The 19,452-nt window shown below is 39.6% G+C and overlaps 2 protein-coding genes across 3 annotated transcripts in view; both read left to right on the top strand.

Moving 5' to 3' along the window:
- The first annotated feature begins 2,171 nt into the window (after positions 1-2,171).
- On the top strand, positions 2,172-3,804 carry LOC145437215 (cytidine deaminase-like). The gene is made up of 3 exons (XM_080314409.1): positions 2,172-2,490; positions 3,067-3,124; positions 3,184-3,804. Exons 1-3 carry the CDS (start codon positions 2,234-2,236, stop codon positions 3,319-3,321), a joined length of 453 nt encoding a protein of 150 aa, XP_080170535.1. The 5' UTR covers positions 2,172-2,233; the 3' UTR covers positions 3,322-3,804.
- A 5,749-nt stretch (positions 3,805-9,553) lies between these two features.
- LOC145437212 (ficolin-2-like) overlaps positions 9,554-19,452 on the top strand; it is a 145,187-nt gene continuing 135,288 nt past the window's right edge. Inside the window, exons 1-4 of one of the 2 annotated variants that reach the window (XR_013914615.1) lie at positions 9,554-9,942; positions 10,101-10,246; positions 10,310-10,486; positions 11,209-11,839. The gene's annotated coding sequence lies outside the window, so the exon portion shown is untranslated. Of the gene's footprint in view, positions 9,943-10,100; positions 10,247-10,309; positions 10,487-11,208; positions 11,840-19,452 lie in introns of those variants that run through there. The other variant, XM_080314405.1, reaches the window with a different exon arrangement.

Here is a 19,452-nt window from a genome sequence, read left to right as displayed (position 1 = left end):
TTCAGCGTGCATGCCTCTTCTTTACTTCGTCTAGGCCCTAGGCCAGTGGTTCCCAACCTTTTTCGACTCATCGCCCCCTTTTCAAACTCCACACTGATCATCGCCCCCCAAATTTTGGGAACACAATAATGGGCATACAGACCGAAATCACCGTTGAGTTGACTAAGAAAAAAGGTCAACTTTTCGGCTCGACCTCGAAATAACACTTTTTCAGTTAAATTTTGGTGAGTTGACTAACAAAAAAGGTGATTTCTCCGACTCGATTCCTAAACGACCGCAACAGCACTTCGTCAGCCCCTCCCCAATACGTTGGTCTTGACCCTCTCCATAGGGCGATAAAGCAAACTTCTGCACCCCCGATACCTCTTTACCGCTACTTCTCAGCACAAATTGTTGGACTCTTTAGTTGCCGGGCTCAGTTCGCGCGAAGCGCGAAAAAATTTTACGATTGATGATTGAATCGGTGAATATGATCGGGAATTGCATAAATATTGCTGTCAATTTTTTATCCTCTCTGCTCATGTATTCAGATTTACCACTAAAGCTGAGTGAGGTGTCTTGGAAAATGTAAGGCCCGTAAATAATAATTGAACATATTCGGGCGGACCCGTGGGTATAATGACTTCGTTACGTAATGACATTTCGTGGCCTGTCAGCTATGTCCATTGTCCAAAGATATTCAAATCGCCCATACGTACTAAACTAAAAGACGCACACGATTTCGAATTGGTCTTTCTGCGCTGGCAATTAATTTTTCTCTGCGAAATGGCATTTTTGTGAGGTTCTGATTGGACAGGACTGGAACATTTGGTGCCAGGCATTTAGGTTCCTATGGTTAATTAAATATATATATATATCGTATATATATCGAAGTCGGTCAGCATAAGGCAGGCCTTTTCCGCCAAGATTTTCTCATTCTGGCACCCTTCTCGGAGTCGCATGTTACATGGCCTGAAACTTCATATGTCTTGGTGCGTCATGGAGTGATAATGGCTGACGCCGAGATGCCCATTTCGATGCCTCATGCGTATTATTTCTTGAAGGAAGGGTATCCAATAACCAAGAAATATGTGAACACGAAATGGCGCGCAGCGCGACGCCAATATAGCCATTTCAACGCGCCATCGCCCCCTGTGGGGCGATATCGCCCACGTTGGGAATCACTGCCCTAGGCTAAGGTGGGTGTCTGATCTTCTTAAAGGTTAGGCCTACTCCAAGTTGTTTCGTCACCTTCCTATCTTTTCAATGTATCGCAGTCTTGTGATGTTTTGAAATGATGAAAATAATAATAAACGGATTGATTGATCGAACCACAATGATTCCAATTTTGCAATATCATACCACGTCCTCTTTTAAGAGGATTCGAATGAGATACATCAGATCTGCACTGAACTGACGCTCCGGCGACTATTTCGGGAGCTGGGCCGGAATGTTGACCTCTTTTTAGTCAACCACCTGATGATGTGAAAGAAAAAACTATATTTTCAGAAGTTGGGCCAGAAAGTTGACCTTTTTTTTAATCAACCGACCACGAGGTGGGAAAAATTTACCATTTTTTCAGGATTTTCCTCTGGTTTTGCAAGTTTTAAAATTTTGAAAAAGTGTCCTCTTTTCAGATTTCCAAAATGTGGTAACCCTACAATATTATAAACGCTGTTGCCGAATAAAATCTGTTTCATGCATTCACTATAGATTACTAACCTACGGACCGTAGGTTAGTAATCTATACATTCACCGACATTATTGCTTTCATCTAAATTCGTTCTCATGTCAAGCTCTGTACTTAGTAGGGTGTGACGTTACTACAATCAGCTGGGTCGTAAATTTAGTAAACAGCTGATGCCGGTTCGGCACAAGGGAAGCTAAAGCACAGATTTACTGCTCTATGATTTACGATATCCTCGTATTAGGATCAGGCGTTGACTTGGACTTTTTAAGTATTTTCATTGTTGATATATTCATCCTAATATGCAATAGAAAAAGCCATTCTAGGTTGTAATCTTCTATTCAACTCGGCTTTACGGTACTATACGACAGTACGGTATCTAGTAATCCGTTATTGTTCTCAGTGTAGTAGAGCATTGTATGCTCACCATATATACTGATCATTTGCACAAGGTATAGAATGCTTGATGTGGATTTACGTTCGAGAGGCGGCGGCGGCTTGTCTCAGAAGTAACAGTGCTGATATTCTTTTGCAGTATATTTAACTGTTTAATAGCGTAGCACTAGCATGACTGATAATAGTAGCGACACGAATGACTGGATGCAGGACTTGATAGCTAAAAGTGCTGCGGCTAAGGAAAAAGCGTATTGTCCATACAGCAAGTTCAGAGTTGGAGCTGCACTACTTGATATGGATGGAAAGATTTTTACTGGGTGTAACGTTGAAAACGCGTCTTATCCGGTTGGTGTGTGCGCTGAACGAACCGCAATTTGTAAAGCTGTTTCAGAGGGTTGCCAAAAATTCAAAGCAATTGCTATTATCTCGTAAGTACTGAATTGTCTCCACAAATAGGCTACATATGTAAACTTGGATTTTGCAATATCATAAAGCACTGTTTGCATGTAGTTCTGTCACTTAAGATTTCGTCAACAGCCTATTGTATGGGTGAGTCGTGTTTGGCACAAGATAGCGTAGGCATGTGCATATGCACATTATGAACTCATGGTATGCATATGCACAGATCATCTGTATGTATATTATCTGTATGTATATCGTCGGTGTATATGCCGCAAAAACATGTCTACATATACTACATCACATCATATCTTATCCTTTGCTCAGCGTCAATATACGCCAGTTGGGCTGGGGGTACTAATACTTTCTTACTCAGCTGGAGTGCTTCGAAATTGAGGAAATTTTCAAATTACTGCCACAAATTAGAAGTTCTTATTAAAAAATGTCACATTTTGATATCGGAGAAAATGGTCTATCAGCAAAAATATTGTACATCGGTCTGGCCCTAACAGTTGTTGGTAGCGGCTAATGCTTTTAAGTGGTATTCATATACAAGTTTCAAACTTTTCAATTCATAAATTGAGAATGTTGAATACTTGATTTAGTGACATTGACGAAGACTTCATCTCTCCTTGCGGATTCTGCCGTCAAGCTATGAGAGAGGTATGATGTGCTTTATGTCATCCTTTCAATTTCATTGTAACTCGCATCTTGCTTTCTAGTTTCAGATAAACGATATAGTCTGTGCCAAATCAACTCCAGTCAATGGTTTGTACAAATTTCGACGTCACACACTGGATGAACTTCTACCTTTTTCGTTTGGACCGGAGGACTTGCAGAGGCCCAAAATCGGCTCATAATTTTACAGTTGAAATTTTTCATTGTGCCTATTAAGTATTGGATTTAAGGAGTATATATCTACCGCTTGACTACTGATATCTGGATAGTATAGGCTATATTAAGTTTGCGCCACTGAATTCACTTTTCTCGATTCATGTATGAGTGTAACCACCGTTTATATATATCAGCACTCTAATAATATTATATAAATGAATATACGAAGTTATTATGATCTCACGTTTGGCTTGAGATTTATTCAATTCTTGCTAGTCAACACCGAACATAGAATTTCACTCCACACAATTGGCATTTTCAATCATCCTGGCGATAGCATTTTGTCTACTAATCAGACAACGCTGTATTCTGTATCCATTGGTCAACTCGATATGCGTACTGTATGTGTGTGTTTTAATTTCATATTGATTTATATAACGTCCCTTTGAAATGGATTTTTATTTCCATCCTTGATTTGATATATCATAATAAAGTATTTATGTATCGTCCGTGGCGACAGCAGAAATAGCGAGGATAGAATTTGTTGGTGGGGCCAGAACAAAAACTGTTTGATTTGGTGACGCACTGTGACTAGTAGGCCATGAGTGACGTGATTATAATGTCCGGGTTTGAGATTTAGGAGTGAAAGAGCATTGGACACCGTGACGAAACTGCGCCATTCACGGCGCAGTTTTTATGGGGCTTCTGTGCAGATGAGTAAACGTCCAGTTATAATAATCCTTGGAATATATTTTTCATCTGAACAAGCCACACACAATGTTCAATGCGATGTAATGAACAGATTGGAGGATGTCGAACGAAACGCATGCAGTTGCGAACCTTTGATATAACATCCTCGATAAGAGATAGTGAAATGGTTGTGCTGTGCGTCCGTCTTCTCGATCGGTAAGTTGTGGGTTCGATCCCCGGCCGGGTCATACCAAAGACTCGAAAATTGGTATCCGCAGCTATCCTGCTAGGCGCTCACGGCCGTATCGCAACTCCGTCGTCAGAGCATCTCGATGGTACAGGCGGAAAAGAATATCATATCTATCTCTCTCTCTCTAGTCCTGGAGTGCCCGATGTCGCAGTTATTTTTCGATGATGATCTTGTTGAAGCCGCGGCCCTTTCTACTAGTTCTTTGAATTCCTTGAGAGTGCTTTCTTTCATCGGGTCTTTCCTAGGCATCTTTGTCGCCGTAAGAACGGCAGCGGCGGGGAAATAGGACCCAGATAAACCTCCGACGGGAATCGAAGCGGGACCGCCATGTCGGTGGGCTCTTATCGTTACCACTACGATCTCCCCCGTTATACTTACGTTAGATGCTGTTCCAGACTGAGTCCAGCAGCGGTTTTTCGTCTTTTCTATGGCCGTCTCATGGTGGGTTAACTAATGTATCAAAGTTGGTCACTGGTCAGTAATGAAGTATAGGCTACTTCTACTCTTTCCGAGTACTGGTGTAGCTTTTTGCCAGCTTGTACTGCTTACTTCAGCAGAGCTGGTCAAAATAGCCTTCGTTGGTAATCAAGTAGAAGTAGAATTGATGTTGTAAATTTCTACTGGAGAAGAAGTAGCGATGTAGTCCTACACGTAAGTATTCTAGGCCTAGTTTTGCCTGAGGAACTAAAAACTGTTAAACCAGCGTGTACTCAAAGGTGGTGTGGACACTCGAAAAATCACGTGACCGTCACGCCCTGATACCTTTGATAACTTTGTTATTGTCGATCCGTCTGCAGCACTAATTAAGGGCAAAGTCGCTATTGGTCTTTATTGATTTTGACTGTGTTCCATATCGAGTTGGGTGACAGGATTTAGCATGGTATATTTTGATGTTGTCATCCAGCCCTGTACGAAATTTCAAGGCTGTGACTCAATGATTAGCGTAGTAATTTTGCTGTCAAAGTCGAGTATTTGGTAGATGAGCTAGCACCGATATATTGCCGACTTTGATAACAGAATTACCATGCTAATCATTGAGTGACAATCCTGAAACTTACTGCGAAGTTAGATAACACAACCAAGATATACCACACCGAATTTCATCATCCATCTCGGTATGGAGTCCTACTATGGACCACTTTCAAAATTCACATATACCAATATCAAATTTTGCGAAAATTCCTTATGCGGTAGGCTCAAAGCCAAATCAGCGCACGGAGACACTGGATACTCGAATTTGATAACGTACTTACTACTTTATAGAGTCAAACCCTTGAAACTTGGTACAGTGTTAGATTCGTTCATCAAGATATACAATGCGAAATTTTATTATCCATAGCCGTATAAAATACATTTAAATTGTGCACATACCAATACTGGCCTTTGCAATAAAATCTGCTATGCGGCAGGCTGAATGCCAATTCAGCGTGCACCCTGACATACGCGACTTTGATAACTAAATTGCTACTGTAATAATTGAGTCACAGCCTTAAAACTCGATTCAATGCTAGATGTCTCCATCAGAATATATAATACGATATTTTGTTATCCACCGCGGAATAAAACACATTCAAAACCTACATATAGCAATTTCGGCTTTTGTGAAAAATCTGTCATGCAGTAGGCTAGATGGCAGCTCAGCGATGCACTTGATATACTCGACTATGATAACGAAATTACTATCCTGATCACCGAGTCACACCCTCAAAAATTGGTTCAGTGTAAGCTGCAATCATCTGACCTTCAGCCTACCGCATAACTGATTTTTCACGAAAAACAATATTGGTATGTGTAGATTTTGATTGTGTCCTATACGGCGATGGATAGCAAAATTTCGTACTACATATCTTCATGATGGCATAACACTGTACGAAGTTTTAAGGCTGTGACCCAATAATTACAGTAGTAAGCACACTATCAAAGTCGAGTATCACGGGTCCGCGTGCGCAGATGTCGTTATGAGCCTACCTCTTAATGGAATTTTCGCAAAATTTGACATTGGTATATGTGAGTTTTAAAAGTGTTCCATACCGAGATGGATGACGAAATTTGGCATGGTATATCTTGGTTGTGTGATACAGCTTCGTAGTAAGTTTCAGTATCGTCACTCAATGATTAGCATAGTAATTCCGTTATCAAAGTCGGCAATATATCGGTGCGAGCTCATCTACCAAATACTCGACTTTGACAGCAAAATTACTACGCTAATCATTGAGTCACAGCCTTGAAACTTGGTACAGGGTTAGATGACAGCATCAAAATATACCATACTAAATCCTGTCACCCAACTCGATATGGAACATAGTTAAAATCAACGGAGAGCAATAGCGACTTTGATTTTTCGAGTGTCCACACCACCTTTGAGTACACGCTGGTTAAACCGAAGTAGAAGTAATCCAAGACATAACCACTTGAGGCAGTGATAATCAGACTTTTTTCGACACGTCCCTTCATGTTGATGCAACATATTTCGCGCGCCCCCTTATAGTCATATCCAAAAATATTAGGAAGAGCAACCAGAATATTTGCAATCCATGCGCATTCTTTTGTGGGATGAAAAGTGTTATGACTGTTAAGACTATAGAATGTAAACATTCTATAGTTGAGACACTTCTCAAAGGTGGGATTCTGACTACACACAGAGCAAACATTAGGAGCTGCATGGAGGTAAATTTCAGCACAAATTTAACTTATTACGGGTTGAGTTTCAGAAACGTATCATTTCTCTCAGGTGGCTTCGCCTCCCAAATCCTTTCACGGAAGTCGTGCACTAGGAGTGGTTTGTCACAAGCAGGGTTCGGAAGATGTCAAAGTGACCAGTTGCAAGAATAGGTCGTATTTGGCATTCATTTTTCAAGGTATTGCGTAGATCAGTAGTTCTCAATTGGTCGGATTTGGGATTATGTAGATAACTAGATATGAGGCTGATGTTGACAGGCCCATCCAAATACCCTGTGACTAATTCTGTTATTGTATTTGCTGTCGCGTGTAGCAAAATGATATCAACAAAACTCGGAAAGAAGTTAGCCTAATAGTCAACAACTATCCTAGCTGCGGAACTGATATACCATCTTACCATGTTGCAAAAGCGGTAAAACCAACAATATATAGAAAGTGACACAATGTACGTACGTCATACGTACGTACGTACAGGACCTAATAGCACTTTGACAGCATAAGGATTCGACCGCATCATGATCATGTGATACAAAGGATATAGCTTTGCTATATAGCAGTGGTTCTATATCGTTTCTCTACCCATTTTCACTTTTCAGAAATTTTGACGGTATGGCCCTAGTATTACAAGGACTGTAGTAAAACGACGACCAATACAGATAAGTTGTATCGAATGTTGCAATACCTCTTTGCGTGATTAGGAAGGAAACTGAAAATATGGTAGATCGTATAATTCCAAACGTTCTGCCGCGCTCTATTGGCTGTAATGAAACTGTCATATGGGCGACTATATGCGGCCTGAAATCGCGCACATGAACCACGCCGCAAGAACATAATAGGGGAGATGTGGTAGGCCTACCGATGGATCAAAAATTGAAAATTGACCTATGGCCCCCAAATCTTTAGCCGATAACAGCAGATCTTTTGCTGGCTCAACACTTAGATACAAGCTCTACCTATCGCGCATATATATGTGAACAGCCGCCTTTTCAAAAACTATTTATGAACGTTCAGAATTTGTTGCTCGAACGTATCATCGGTCCCCACCGGTGAGTCCAAAGGCACACGGCCCGGGGACCAATGAGACATACGCTCAAAAACTCAGATGTTCCAAGTTTTATTGTTGTGTAATATAATCTAAGCTACAGCAAAGAAGAATGTTCGGACACCACCGTCAAAAAATAAAATAAATAATTTAGGCTCGAACTTACAAATTTGAGGGTACATTCATATTTCCCGTAAATCGACATTTTGATTTCCAAATAGCTCGTTATAGCGGTAAAACATCACAGTCAATTATTACACAAAGAGTCTCTGTATGTAGGCATGTTTCAGTTGTTGCATGATTAGTTAGTTCAACTATTTTGGTTGATTTGGCTATATGATATCATCGGCCTCCTCTCTATAAATTTTATAATTAATTCGAAAAAAGTCCACTCAACGATGGTATTGAATTAAAAGAATATGATCATTATAGCCTGATACAAACCCAATACTTTACATTCAAAATGATTGGTAATTTCTTCGTGTTGAAGGTTAGAAAGAAAAATGTATGCGTCGATCGAAATTTATTTTACACCTTTCAGAACAGAGAACATCTTTCAGAGACCCCATAACTCGCGCACGTCGAAGTTTTTTGGATGTGAGGAAAGATTCTGCCAGCATGTAATTGTAGACAAATTCACGGAGTGTAATAGCGGTATTATCATGGAGAATTTATCAAGCATTTTCGGTCCAAGTTATCCATCGGTACCACATCTCCCCCACTTCTACTTGACAAACTGTAAGTAGCGATAACTAATTAGCCTAATCAAGTCACAAATTGTGAAAAAGTAGAAGTAGAGTTAGCTGCATATTAGATTTGCTTAAGTAAGTATTGTAAGTAGAGTAAAACTACTCGAGTATTTTGAAAAAGTCGAAATACTTTGTTACTGACCCCCTCTGTCGATATATCAGGTCGGGGTCCGGTAATCTCGAGCACTGACTAGCATTGAAATAGCTTTTCGCTTTTGCATCGCAAAATGAGAATTCCTTCTATATTTCGAGCATGGCCGCGGAACATATTTCGAAACATTCATACGGGATTCTTAAAATAGTCTATTGGTGCCCGTTACCGTGTTACATATAGGTTAAATGTAGTCAAAAATAAACTACTTGTAAAATGTATACTCTGTCCGGGGCCTACGTATCGTAGGCTCCGCTCTGTCTAACCACACAAGTGACCTGTATCTAGGGTTGCATTTAAAACAAACAGCTTGTTTTAAACGTGTTTTCTTTAAAGTCACGAATATTCGATTGTGACGTCATAATGGATTGACATTGGCAATTGAAATACATGTACTATTGCTGTTGAACCGACTATTTTGAGGGTTCCAACCATCCCATATCGATATACATTGGCTATATCTGGTGGTAATTGTCCGTAGGCTCATATAACATGTTGTTTGGAGAGTGTTTACACAATTATGACATAATTTTACAACTAAAAAACACAATTTTTTTAAGGTATTTGTTTAAAACACTGTTTAAACAGTTTTAAACAAAGTGTTTTAAAACACCGTTTGTTTTAAATGCAACCCGATACCTGTATCATGCTTGAACGAAATTTGTTTCTCGTCAAATTTGAAGCTTTGTCAACGACGAGAAGTAAAGTTTGTAGATTGGAACGATTCATTTGATTGAGACACATATGACCCCAGTATCACGTTCAAGGAGCAACGCTGTTATTTCAGTAAAGTACTACAGCGCTTCTGAAAGACACCTCTGCTACGCCAAAACATTAAACGGCGGTAAATACCAATGCCCAAAGTTAATTCAGCAGCATATCATCACGATTTTATTTTTATTATATGACGAACTAAAGTATTAGGCCTAACCTAACCTAGCCTATACTTCTCTTACTGAATGCTATTGTGACTGAGTAGGTGGATAGACATCGTCGCGCTAATTTTAGATGTCTTGTGCTGCCACGGTGAGACTTCCACGTTGCGCTATCGCCGATCATCGAAGACAATAGCTGCTCGATACGAATGTAAATACATCATTCACCTGATCGACGTAACGTACAGTCGTTTACAGTGACGCCGTTTCATATTCAGCGTGTTCTGATATGACGTGGCAATATTTTGTTGTTTTTGATGTGTATATAATGCGGAGAAGCGCATATGTTTCGCACAATTCGATTAACAGATACGAAGTACGATCACTGAAGATTACAGAAGAAAACTAAAAATCTTAAAGGGACATGGGGCTTTTTTTAACGAAGCTACTAGACATCATGGACGGCTTTCGCGACAACCCAGCGCGAGTGTTGATGTTGGGGCTTGACAATGCGGGTAATCAAACAAAAATCACGTTTAATAAGTTCTAATGGGACTGACATGTCTAATGATATTTAGGAAAAACGACCTGTCTCTACAAACTGAAATTAAATGAAGTAGTCACTACCATTCCGACAATTGGTTTCAACGTTGAGACGGTATCCCCGTGTAAAGGACTAACTCTCACTGTATGGGATGTCGGCGGTCAAACGAAGATACGACCTCTGTGGCGACATTATTACCAAAATAATGAAGGTAAGTGAGTAATGGATGTATAACTAATTACTGAATACTGACTGCAGGTACCGATTCGAGTGCAATATCATAGCATGTATTCAGTCGTGTGTATACCCTATCCATCCAGGTGCGGGCAACTTATCCGGTCAGCGGGCCTGATATTGGAAAAGGAAGTATAGGCTACCTGGCGGGCCGGATTACAGAATCGATACATTAATCGCTTATTTATCCGCCTATACAAGGAATACTCGTATTTAATGTACACTTTAGGTTTAAGCATTAGAGACCACAGACCAATAACAGTATTCAATGGATTTATTTACCTGAAGCAGTCTATCTCAATAGCTGTTAAGGTGGGGTCAATCAGACATATGTGGTCGATCAAAATTGTCAACAAGTTCTTTGAACTCTATGGTTGCATGTCTGGTGTAGAAACCCTTTGTAAAGACTGCACGTGAACATCAGTTATTTTTATATTGGAACGCAGCCTTGTCTTGTTAATGTTTATGGTCGAAAATGTTTGCTCGCAAATGTATGTAAACTCGAACAGAACAAGAATTTTCATGACCATCTTTCTCAGGTTAGCAAACTTGGATTCATTCAATGACGCATAAAATTTGTCAATACTTTCTGATTAGGATTTCACTTTCAGGGCAGAAACTCTCTGCCGGCCGTATGTTGACTGCACCCGCCCTATACTCTTTATCTGTTGTCTCATATTGTTGCCGATCTATACACAGGTCTTATATATGTGATCGATTCCAATGACCCAGACAGAATGGAAGAGGCTCGCGAAGAACTTGACGCAATTCTGGCAGCGGAAGAGATGCTTGGAGTCCCATTACTGACCATGGCAAATAAACAGGACTTGCCACAGGCCGAGCCACTTCCGAAAATCGTGGAAGCCTTGTGTTTGCGAGACTTAAAAAGACCGTGGCACATTCAAGCCTGCTGCGCGGTCAACGGCGATGGGATTTTGGAAGGAATGCAGCAATTCGCAGATATGATAAAGACTTTTAAGAAAAGCAGAAATAATTGGTGAAACGTTACAGATGCTATCCCTGTACATGCCGACACACACAATTTTATTTACTTTATTTTCTAACAATTCACCACGTAAACCCTTTTCACGTTTCGCTTATATCTTTTTGTTCAATTTTACAATTTATAGTTCATGTCTTCGTATGGCACTTTTATATGTCACTTCGGTCGCAAATATATTTTTACCAAAGAGAAATTACAACTTCAACATTCTTTGCTTTGGAATCAACCGACCGTTACCGACGACTGTTGTTAACGTACAAATATCTGAGCAACACGAGCCGAGCAATGAGCGAAAGTAACTTCAAATCTGGTTGTTTAAAAGAGGACGTATGGTAAGCCTATCATATCATGAGTCAAGAAGTGCATAATTATTTTAGGATTTGTTTATATTGATCAAAAGGACAGTTTAATAATCTTTGGCAAGGCTACGTTTGCCTCTTCATATTGGTAAAACATTGAAGACCAAGCTAATCCGTGCACTTTTGCACACCGAGTTGACAACAGTAGTGCGCATTGCTACTCAAGTAATAGATGTAAATTTCTACTCAATGACAAGTATATGGAAGTGGCTATGTCAAATCCATGTCCAACTGCTTCAAATGAAAATAAATATATGAACAGAACTCAGAGGAGTAGTTTCAAAAGAAGTAGTCTGGTTGGTGGGTCACATACTCTTAGCAGATAGTCTGACGGGGCCACTGCAAAATATGTTCAATAAGGCAAGCCTGTTCCTAGTCAAGTCTATCATATTCATAGTGATAGCAATATAGCATCCTCATATTTTCACCCGTGTCATAATATCATTAATATTTACAGGCACCAATTTATAGGAATCGAAAGCTTTCATCAAATGTCCATTGCTCACCTCAGATACCATTGCTTCATATGCTTCAACCCTTTGCTGTTTGTATGTTACACTTGTTTTCTCATGAGGAGAAATCGATAATTTCATTCTTCAAGAGCCACAAATTTGCGATATTTGACCAAGTCTGAAGTAGAATAGAGCATATGTTTACCTACCATAACATAAAATAATATATAACGTTTATATTGCTCAGTGACAATGACAGGGTGATAGGCTTATAACATAACCCTGCATAGTTAGTGGTAGGCTACCCTTTACACTTAAACAGGTCGCGATTAGGGCTGGGCACAATGATTCGAGTACTCGAATCGGAATCGAGTATTAATTTTAATGATTCGAGTCGAGTAGCAAAATACCATTTTTTCGAATACTGAAATTATACGCTCTATCGCCACTGGAAGTTGATTTTTGTCCACGAGAATTATAGTTTCTATGCTAATTTTAACTGTTCCAGCCTTGAAGCCTTGTTTGGCGATATCGCAGCATATGAAACATGTATTACAAAGCTACGAACGTGACTGGACGTAGCGCATTTATGAAGTCATGATTATCCCACAACATTGTCACCAAGTGAAATAAAATGGAGATGGTCAGAAAAAATACCAAAGCATCATTTATGAGATGGGTATCAGGCATTATATTCTTTGTGGTGGCCTAAACGGTACATAATTGAACTAAGACGTATTGCATTCCGTTATGACGTCATAATCGGTGATACCCGATTACTCGACTCGACTCGAAGCATATTCCGTGATTCAGAATCGAATCACTCAGGTACTCGATTTTGCCCAGCCCTAGCTCGCGATGTGCTTTGGTAATCATAATACTTACGGTATATAACGACAATCGAATCGATTTTTTTTCAATGCACTTACAAACGATGTTGCTCTAACCCAAATTACCGTAGTTTATAATCATAGCTGATGCTGGACCTGTCAACAGTATCTCCATTGGAGCCATTGAGCTACGGTACTGTGTCTTGGATATTGGTATCGGTACTGGTGAAACAACAATGTATGTGAATTCAATGTATCGTCACTACCGGCAGGCTACGTTTAAAATTCCAACTTGCTACATATAATTCTGTTCAGTAGAGCTGCGACACTGAGTACCGTACCAGGAATCTGTACCGGAAATGCAACGGAACAAATATTCTTTACGACTATAGTACCGATATGAAATGTAACTCACCATCCAGATATTTTCAATCTCGAAAGAGGCTTCCTTCACCGATTCACGACAACGAATACGGTCACTCGATAGCCAGTCTGCTGGTCTCGTAAGCGCGAAAATACGGCATATAACTTTAGATAACTAACCTCCGTAGGTTAGTTATCTATAGCAGCAGCTGTTCTGGTGAAGACGGTTTGTATGTTCCATTATGATTAGGGCTGGGCACAATGATTCGAGTACTCAATCTGAATCGAGTATTAATTGTAGTGATTCGAGTCGAGTAGTAAAACACGATTTTTTCGAGTATTGAAATTTTACGCTCCTCGGCACTGGAAGTTAATTTTTCCACGAGAATAATAGTTTCGACTGTAATTTCACTGTTGAAGCCTTGAAACCTTGATTGGCCGTATCGTAGCATACAAAACATTTAGTACAAAGCTGCGAACGTTCCTGGAACTAGCACATTTTCGAAGTCATGATCGTCCCACAACGTTGTCACCAAGTCCAATAAAATCGGTATGGTCGGAAAAGTACCGAAGTATCTTTAATATGACGGATAACAGGCATTATATTCTTTGTGGTGGCATTAATGATAAATATTTAAACTTTAACATAACACGTTCCGCTATGACGTCATAATGAGTGATACTCGATTACTCGACTCGACTCGAAGCATATTACGTGATTCAGAATCGAATCACTCAGGTACTCGATTTTGCCCAGCCCTAATTATGATGTGACAATTGACTAACTGATGCAATAACTATATCTAATTTAAGGATCTTCGGAATATTTGTATGTATATTATAATTGATTTATCGGATATATGGATTTGCTAGCTGTGAAGCTGCATATTACATCATAATAAGCTTAAAAAAGTCTTGCAGTACTAGATTTATCTTCATAGATCGAACCATTGATACGATGCGAAAGCTATATGCGAATTGTCGGTTAGGCTTAGTGTGCAATTCACAAAGCTACCAAATAGTGAATAACACAACAATATAGATATGAAAATAACCAGGAAACTTTGCCTCAATTTAGTCCCCCTTTCGCCCAATTCAATGATTGTTCCGTGTCGTAACCTCGTGACCCATTCTAATTTGAATTCTTGCTACGCACATATTGCGTACTGCACACGTAAGTTTGTGGCTGAAATTTAACTCCTTCTAGTATTCCCAGCTCTAAATACTCTTAACCTGCATTATACTGTGGTTATACACTAATGGACCGCAGTGCGGAATAGGCCCGATATATTTTGTACATATACGTACAATTGTGCATTTGACGTGGCATGGAAGAAATTATAAACCAATATCGTGGCAAGTTCATAATGTGTCGTATTTTTGCCACACACTTGAGATACATCGGTCACACTATAGTAGCCAGGGGGAAATTTCAGCCAAAGCACGAGTACCACAGTGTCCGATAAATGTGAATTACAATATGATATTGCGGTCTTAGCTATTATCCATTCATGTCGATGTAGCCCACGAACTAATAAAACGAATGCTTATTTGTCACTGAAGCTATATGCCTAGGCGAATTTACTTGATCGAACCGGGTTAAATCCATGAAAACTGAACACTGCAACATTGCCTAAGCCTAGCCAAGAAGCCTTAAAGACATGGACATTCGGACAACCATAAAGTGGGCGAAAACACGCATTTCGGTATATAATTCAACCCCAAAGAGAATATGTCCTACACGACCTACAGTTAGACACAGCAGAGAAGTTCTCAAGTGCCCATACAGTGATCAGTACAGTGATTCGACTGAATTTTTACCAAGAATGCAGACTTGCCGCACCCCTGCATGGCCTACATGTTTAACCAGGCTTCTGACCGACACAGACTTAAAACCTCAACAGTTAAGTTTTGGGGAAACGGTTAGCGCGGATTGAATCCCTAACTTCATATTTGTCTGACAAAAGGTGTAATATCTAAAAATTCACCCCTAATGCCAATGTTTCGGGTGTGTATTGTTTAGTATGTACGTATAGGGGTGTATTTGGCTTATTCCCACCACTTGCTTAGGTGTAAATGACAAATTTAGTACTCAATAGGTGTGATGCCTCAAAACACAACCTACGCTAGGGTGTGAATTGCGAAAACACACCATTTTCGTTTACAGTGCATGACGTCGCGAATATTCAATTGTGACGTCATAGTGGAATGAGATTGAGAATTAAAAATAGGGAAAATATAGCTTTTTTAACGAAGTACCTGTACTATTGCTGTGGAACCGACTATTTTGAGGGTTCCAACCATCGCATATCGAAAAACGTCGGCTTTATCGGGTGGTAATTTTTCGTATGCTTATACAGCATGTTTTTGGGAAAGTATTTACACAAATATGGCATAATATATTCAAAATATTTCACTTAAAAACACTATTTTGTTTTTTAAAAGGAAGTGTCTACTTATCCGGTCCATAGTTGACGACGGTGACGCGCGTGTGTCGTACATAGAGATGGTGTGAACCTCTGAAAGGTTCATGTTCTGGGTGAACGCGAACGTGAACCTCATGACGTCACGTGACGTCATATTGCTAATTTAAACCGCGCATTTCAGTGAAGTGATAGCCTATACCCCTATATTAATGTACACGATACCAATCTTACGCCTTAACGGTATAGGCCAGACCGGACAATGTATTCGGTGTCTGAGTATTGCTATACGTTGATATTGAACGGAGTGTAAAACGGTTTTCTATACTTGCTACCGATATTACCCCATTAACAAGTTATACAGAAGTAGCCAACATATGAAATCGAGATGGACCCCGTACGACTAATGGATTTTTTTACATCAGACAACGATGCCAATTTCATTGATTGGTTGAATAAGCATCAATCACTGACTACCTACTGTATTTCGCACTTGATGTTGTGTGATTGCGAGTCAAACTCCCATGTCCCAGCAGAGAGTCATTAAATATTCGAGCAAACTTCTGTAACAAAGCTAGTCGAATTTTTGAGATTGTCAAGGTGCAAGCCCGTTTATTGTTGATTTTCTTATGCTTCCAGCGCCAGGCATATAGTGACCCGCAGTTGAAATGCAATAATTTTCAACCAATGATGGAATAAAGATGTGAAAATCGTAATATATGAAAAAGGTTTTCAGTGTAGAACCTACCAAGGTTAGTTTGTGAACGTGAACCTCTAAATTTCCGAGGTTCACACACAGAACGCATAACGTGAACCTCACGTTCACACCATCCCTATTGGGAACCATCATTTCGGCGCTTATGAGAGTTTCTATGCTAGGAGACACCAACAGATATAACGTTTCGAGAAAAATGGGACTCCGTTAACTGAGCTCCTAAAATGATTGACAAAGATGAAATCTTGAAATTAAATAACCGCTGCATGTTGGCCAAAACGTTCGATATTGATATCTCCAGGCGTCAAAATGACCGATGCCGAATAGTCCTGTGCCCGCAGCCTGTGGTGCACGGCACATATGAGAGCCACAGATAAAAATAATTAGCCCTGCGACGAAATGTAAAATGCACGTTAGTCTCACATTCCATAGTTTCGTCTGATACGTGTAAGTGATTCCAATATATTTTGAACAGCGACAGTCTTTAGAGCTTTGCAGACAAACCTATGTGTCAAACCGACTTGTATGATACAGCATACAGGGGTGGGTACATTTTTCATGATCAAGCCATACCGTCGCAACAACATTGAGACGCGTGTCGCTTATTGGCTATGGTACCAAACACAGAAACTACAAAAGCAACCACAGTAGATGATCCTTTGCGCGAATAAATATTTTTGCAATAAATTAAGAAAATATTTTGTACGTAAAATGATAGCTGTTGTGCGGTAGCGACCAGATTTTAAACCATTCACAACACATAATTTGAGAACCATTGGCGTAACCGATGCCGTTGCCAGCTTCAGATCAGCGGTTGGTGGATTTCCCTGCTTGAAACCAATGATATATATACAGTATATACAGCAGAGTTGGATCAATTACATTATTTCAGTTCAATTACAATTACAATTACAATTACTTTCATGCATGTTTCAATTACATTACAATTACAATTACTCCATGCTAAAAATATCAAATTACAATTACAATTACTCCTTGCATGCTTCAATTACATTACAATTACAATTACAATTGCTGCTGCTGAACATGTAATTGAACAATCATAAATTCAACCGTGCTCCTTGACAACCGTAGTGTCGTAATTAACAACAATTCAAGTCTAGTTCAGATTGTGTAGTAATAAATGCGTTTATGTGCGTACATGTAAGATGTCATTGTGACGTAATGTAAGCGTGTTTTGTATGCTCGGTAATTATGGCTCACGTAATTGGAAATGTAAAATGTTATTTACCAAATTTCCTATGGGTAAGGATTAAGGATAGGGTGCAGTATGTCGTTGAAAAAGTATTATAATATATGCACGTGTTGGATTTGCGTATATAGTATATAATTAAAGAAATAATATTATTTTTATCGAGGGACGTAGGAATTAGGATGAGTAGTAAAAACAAAACCGTGCTTTGTCAGATAAGACGTTATATAATATCCAGTGGTCTGGTTAGTTAGCCAGACGAAGTAACGATGCTTCATCGTGATCTGAATTCTGAAATCGTATTGTAGATTGCCAACACACGGATAGATGCGCAAGATGTGAGTCACGGATGAATGCACCGACAAACGTACTGCAGAGCCGGCTAAAAGCAGCAAACTTTGTAGTCCTAGAGCTGGCGATCCAAGCGTCCAAATTTGATGCATCTGGTCTTTATCGTAAGCTATTGATGCACTAATTCCGAAAATACAAATTAAAATCTCGTCAGGGCAATGTAACTGCTCCAAAATAGCCGTTTAAGGCCGACTGTTCTGAAAAGTGAGAGCGCCGCAGCAGCATGACCACAACAATGACCAATTACGCCCAGCGATTGTTCAGAACTATGCCGATTTCCAGACTTTCACGACTTTTTTGGGATGGTACCATTGCCTGGAAATATACTTTTATTGCGGAATCAGTGCGACACTAGCTTTCGATTAGGACCATACATATCAAATTTCGACGCTTGGATCGCCAGCTATGGGATTATCAATTCTGCTGCTTTTAGCCGGCTCAGCAGTTCGCTTCTCGGCGTATTCAATCGTGAGTCACGTGTTGCGAATCCATCCGTTGGTTAGTAATCTAATAATTGTATACAATGGCAGCCGAGGCCAGCATAGCGGTAAAAATAAAAAAACTTCGCCCGCAAGGGCGCAGTCAAGGGCTTCCGCGAATGGATCCACCAAATTCCTTGTCGACATAAAGAGAATGCATTATAAGTCAATTATTTTTTTGTTGTGCTTGTCAGGTCTCAATAGGAATTTAATGTAATTGAAATTGTAATTGAGCAAAATTTTTGTCAAAATACAATTACAATTACAATTACAAAAAATAAAAATGCTTCAATTACAATTACGTTACAATTACATTGAAAAATGTAATAAATTACATTCAGCTCAATTACAAATTACAATTGATCCAACTCTGATATACAGCATATATATCATTGCTTGAAACGATAAATAAATATTTGGAACGCCAGTTCGTAATATTTTCGAAATTGACATATTTTGGCACGCTGCACACGAAATGTTGCCGGCCCCTGGCGTGAAGTATCCTAGAATATAAATTTATATCACTACAATCACTTTGGGATCGCGGATCAAATGTCCATTCTCTCCGCCAATAAGTGGGTCACACATTAGCTTCATTAGCCAACATCAAGGTGTCCGTTCTTCTTTTTTCAGAGATAAACAGAGTTCATGAAGTTTAACGCGTGTTGGAGGCCGGGATATCGTAACGTCGCTCTAAAACAAGCTAGGCTACATATTTTTGAATTACAATGATGGTTGGTAGCTTGCGTAGTGGA

Source organism: Botryllus schlosseri, chromosome 4 (genome assembly GCF_051294905.1).
Source record: "Botryllus schlosseri isolate E-star chromosome 4, Bs_hap1, whole genome shotgun sequence".
Lineage (NCBI taxonomy): Eukaryota > Metazoa > Chordata > Ascidiacea > Stolidobranchia > Styelidae > Botryllus > Botryllus schlosseri.
The sequence above is the reverse complement of the archived record's forward strand: the minus strand, read 5'-3'. Positions and strand labels throughout refer to the sequence as shown.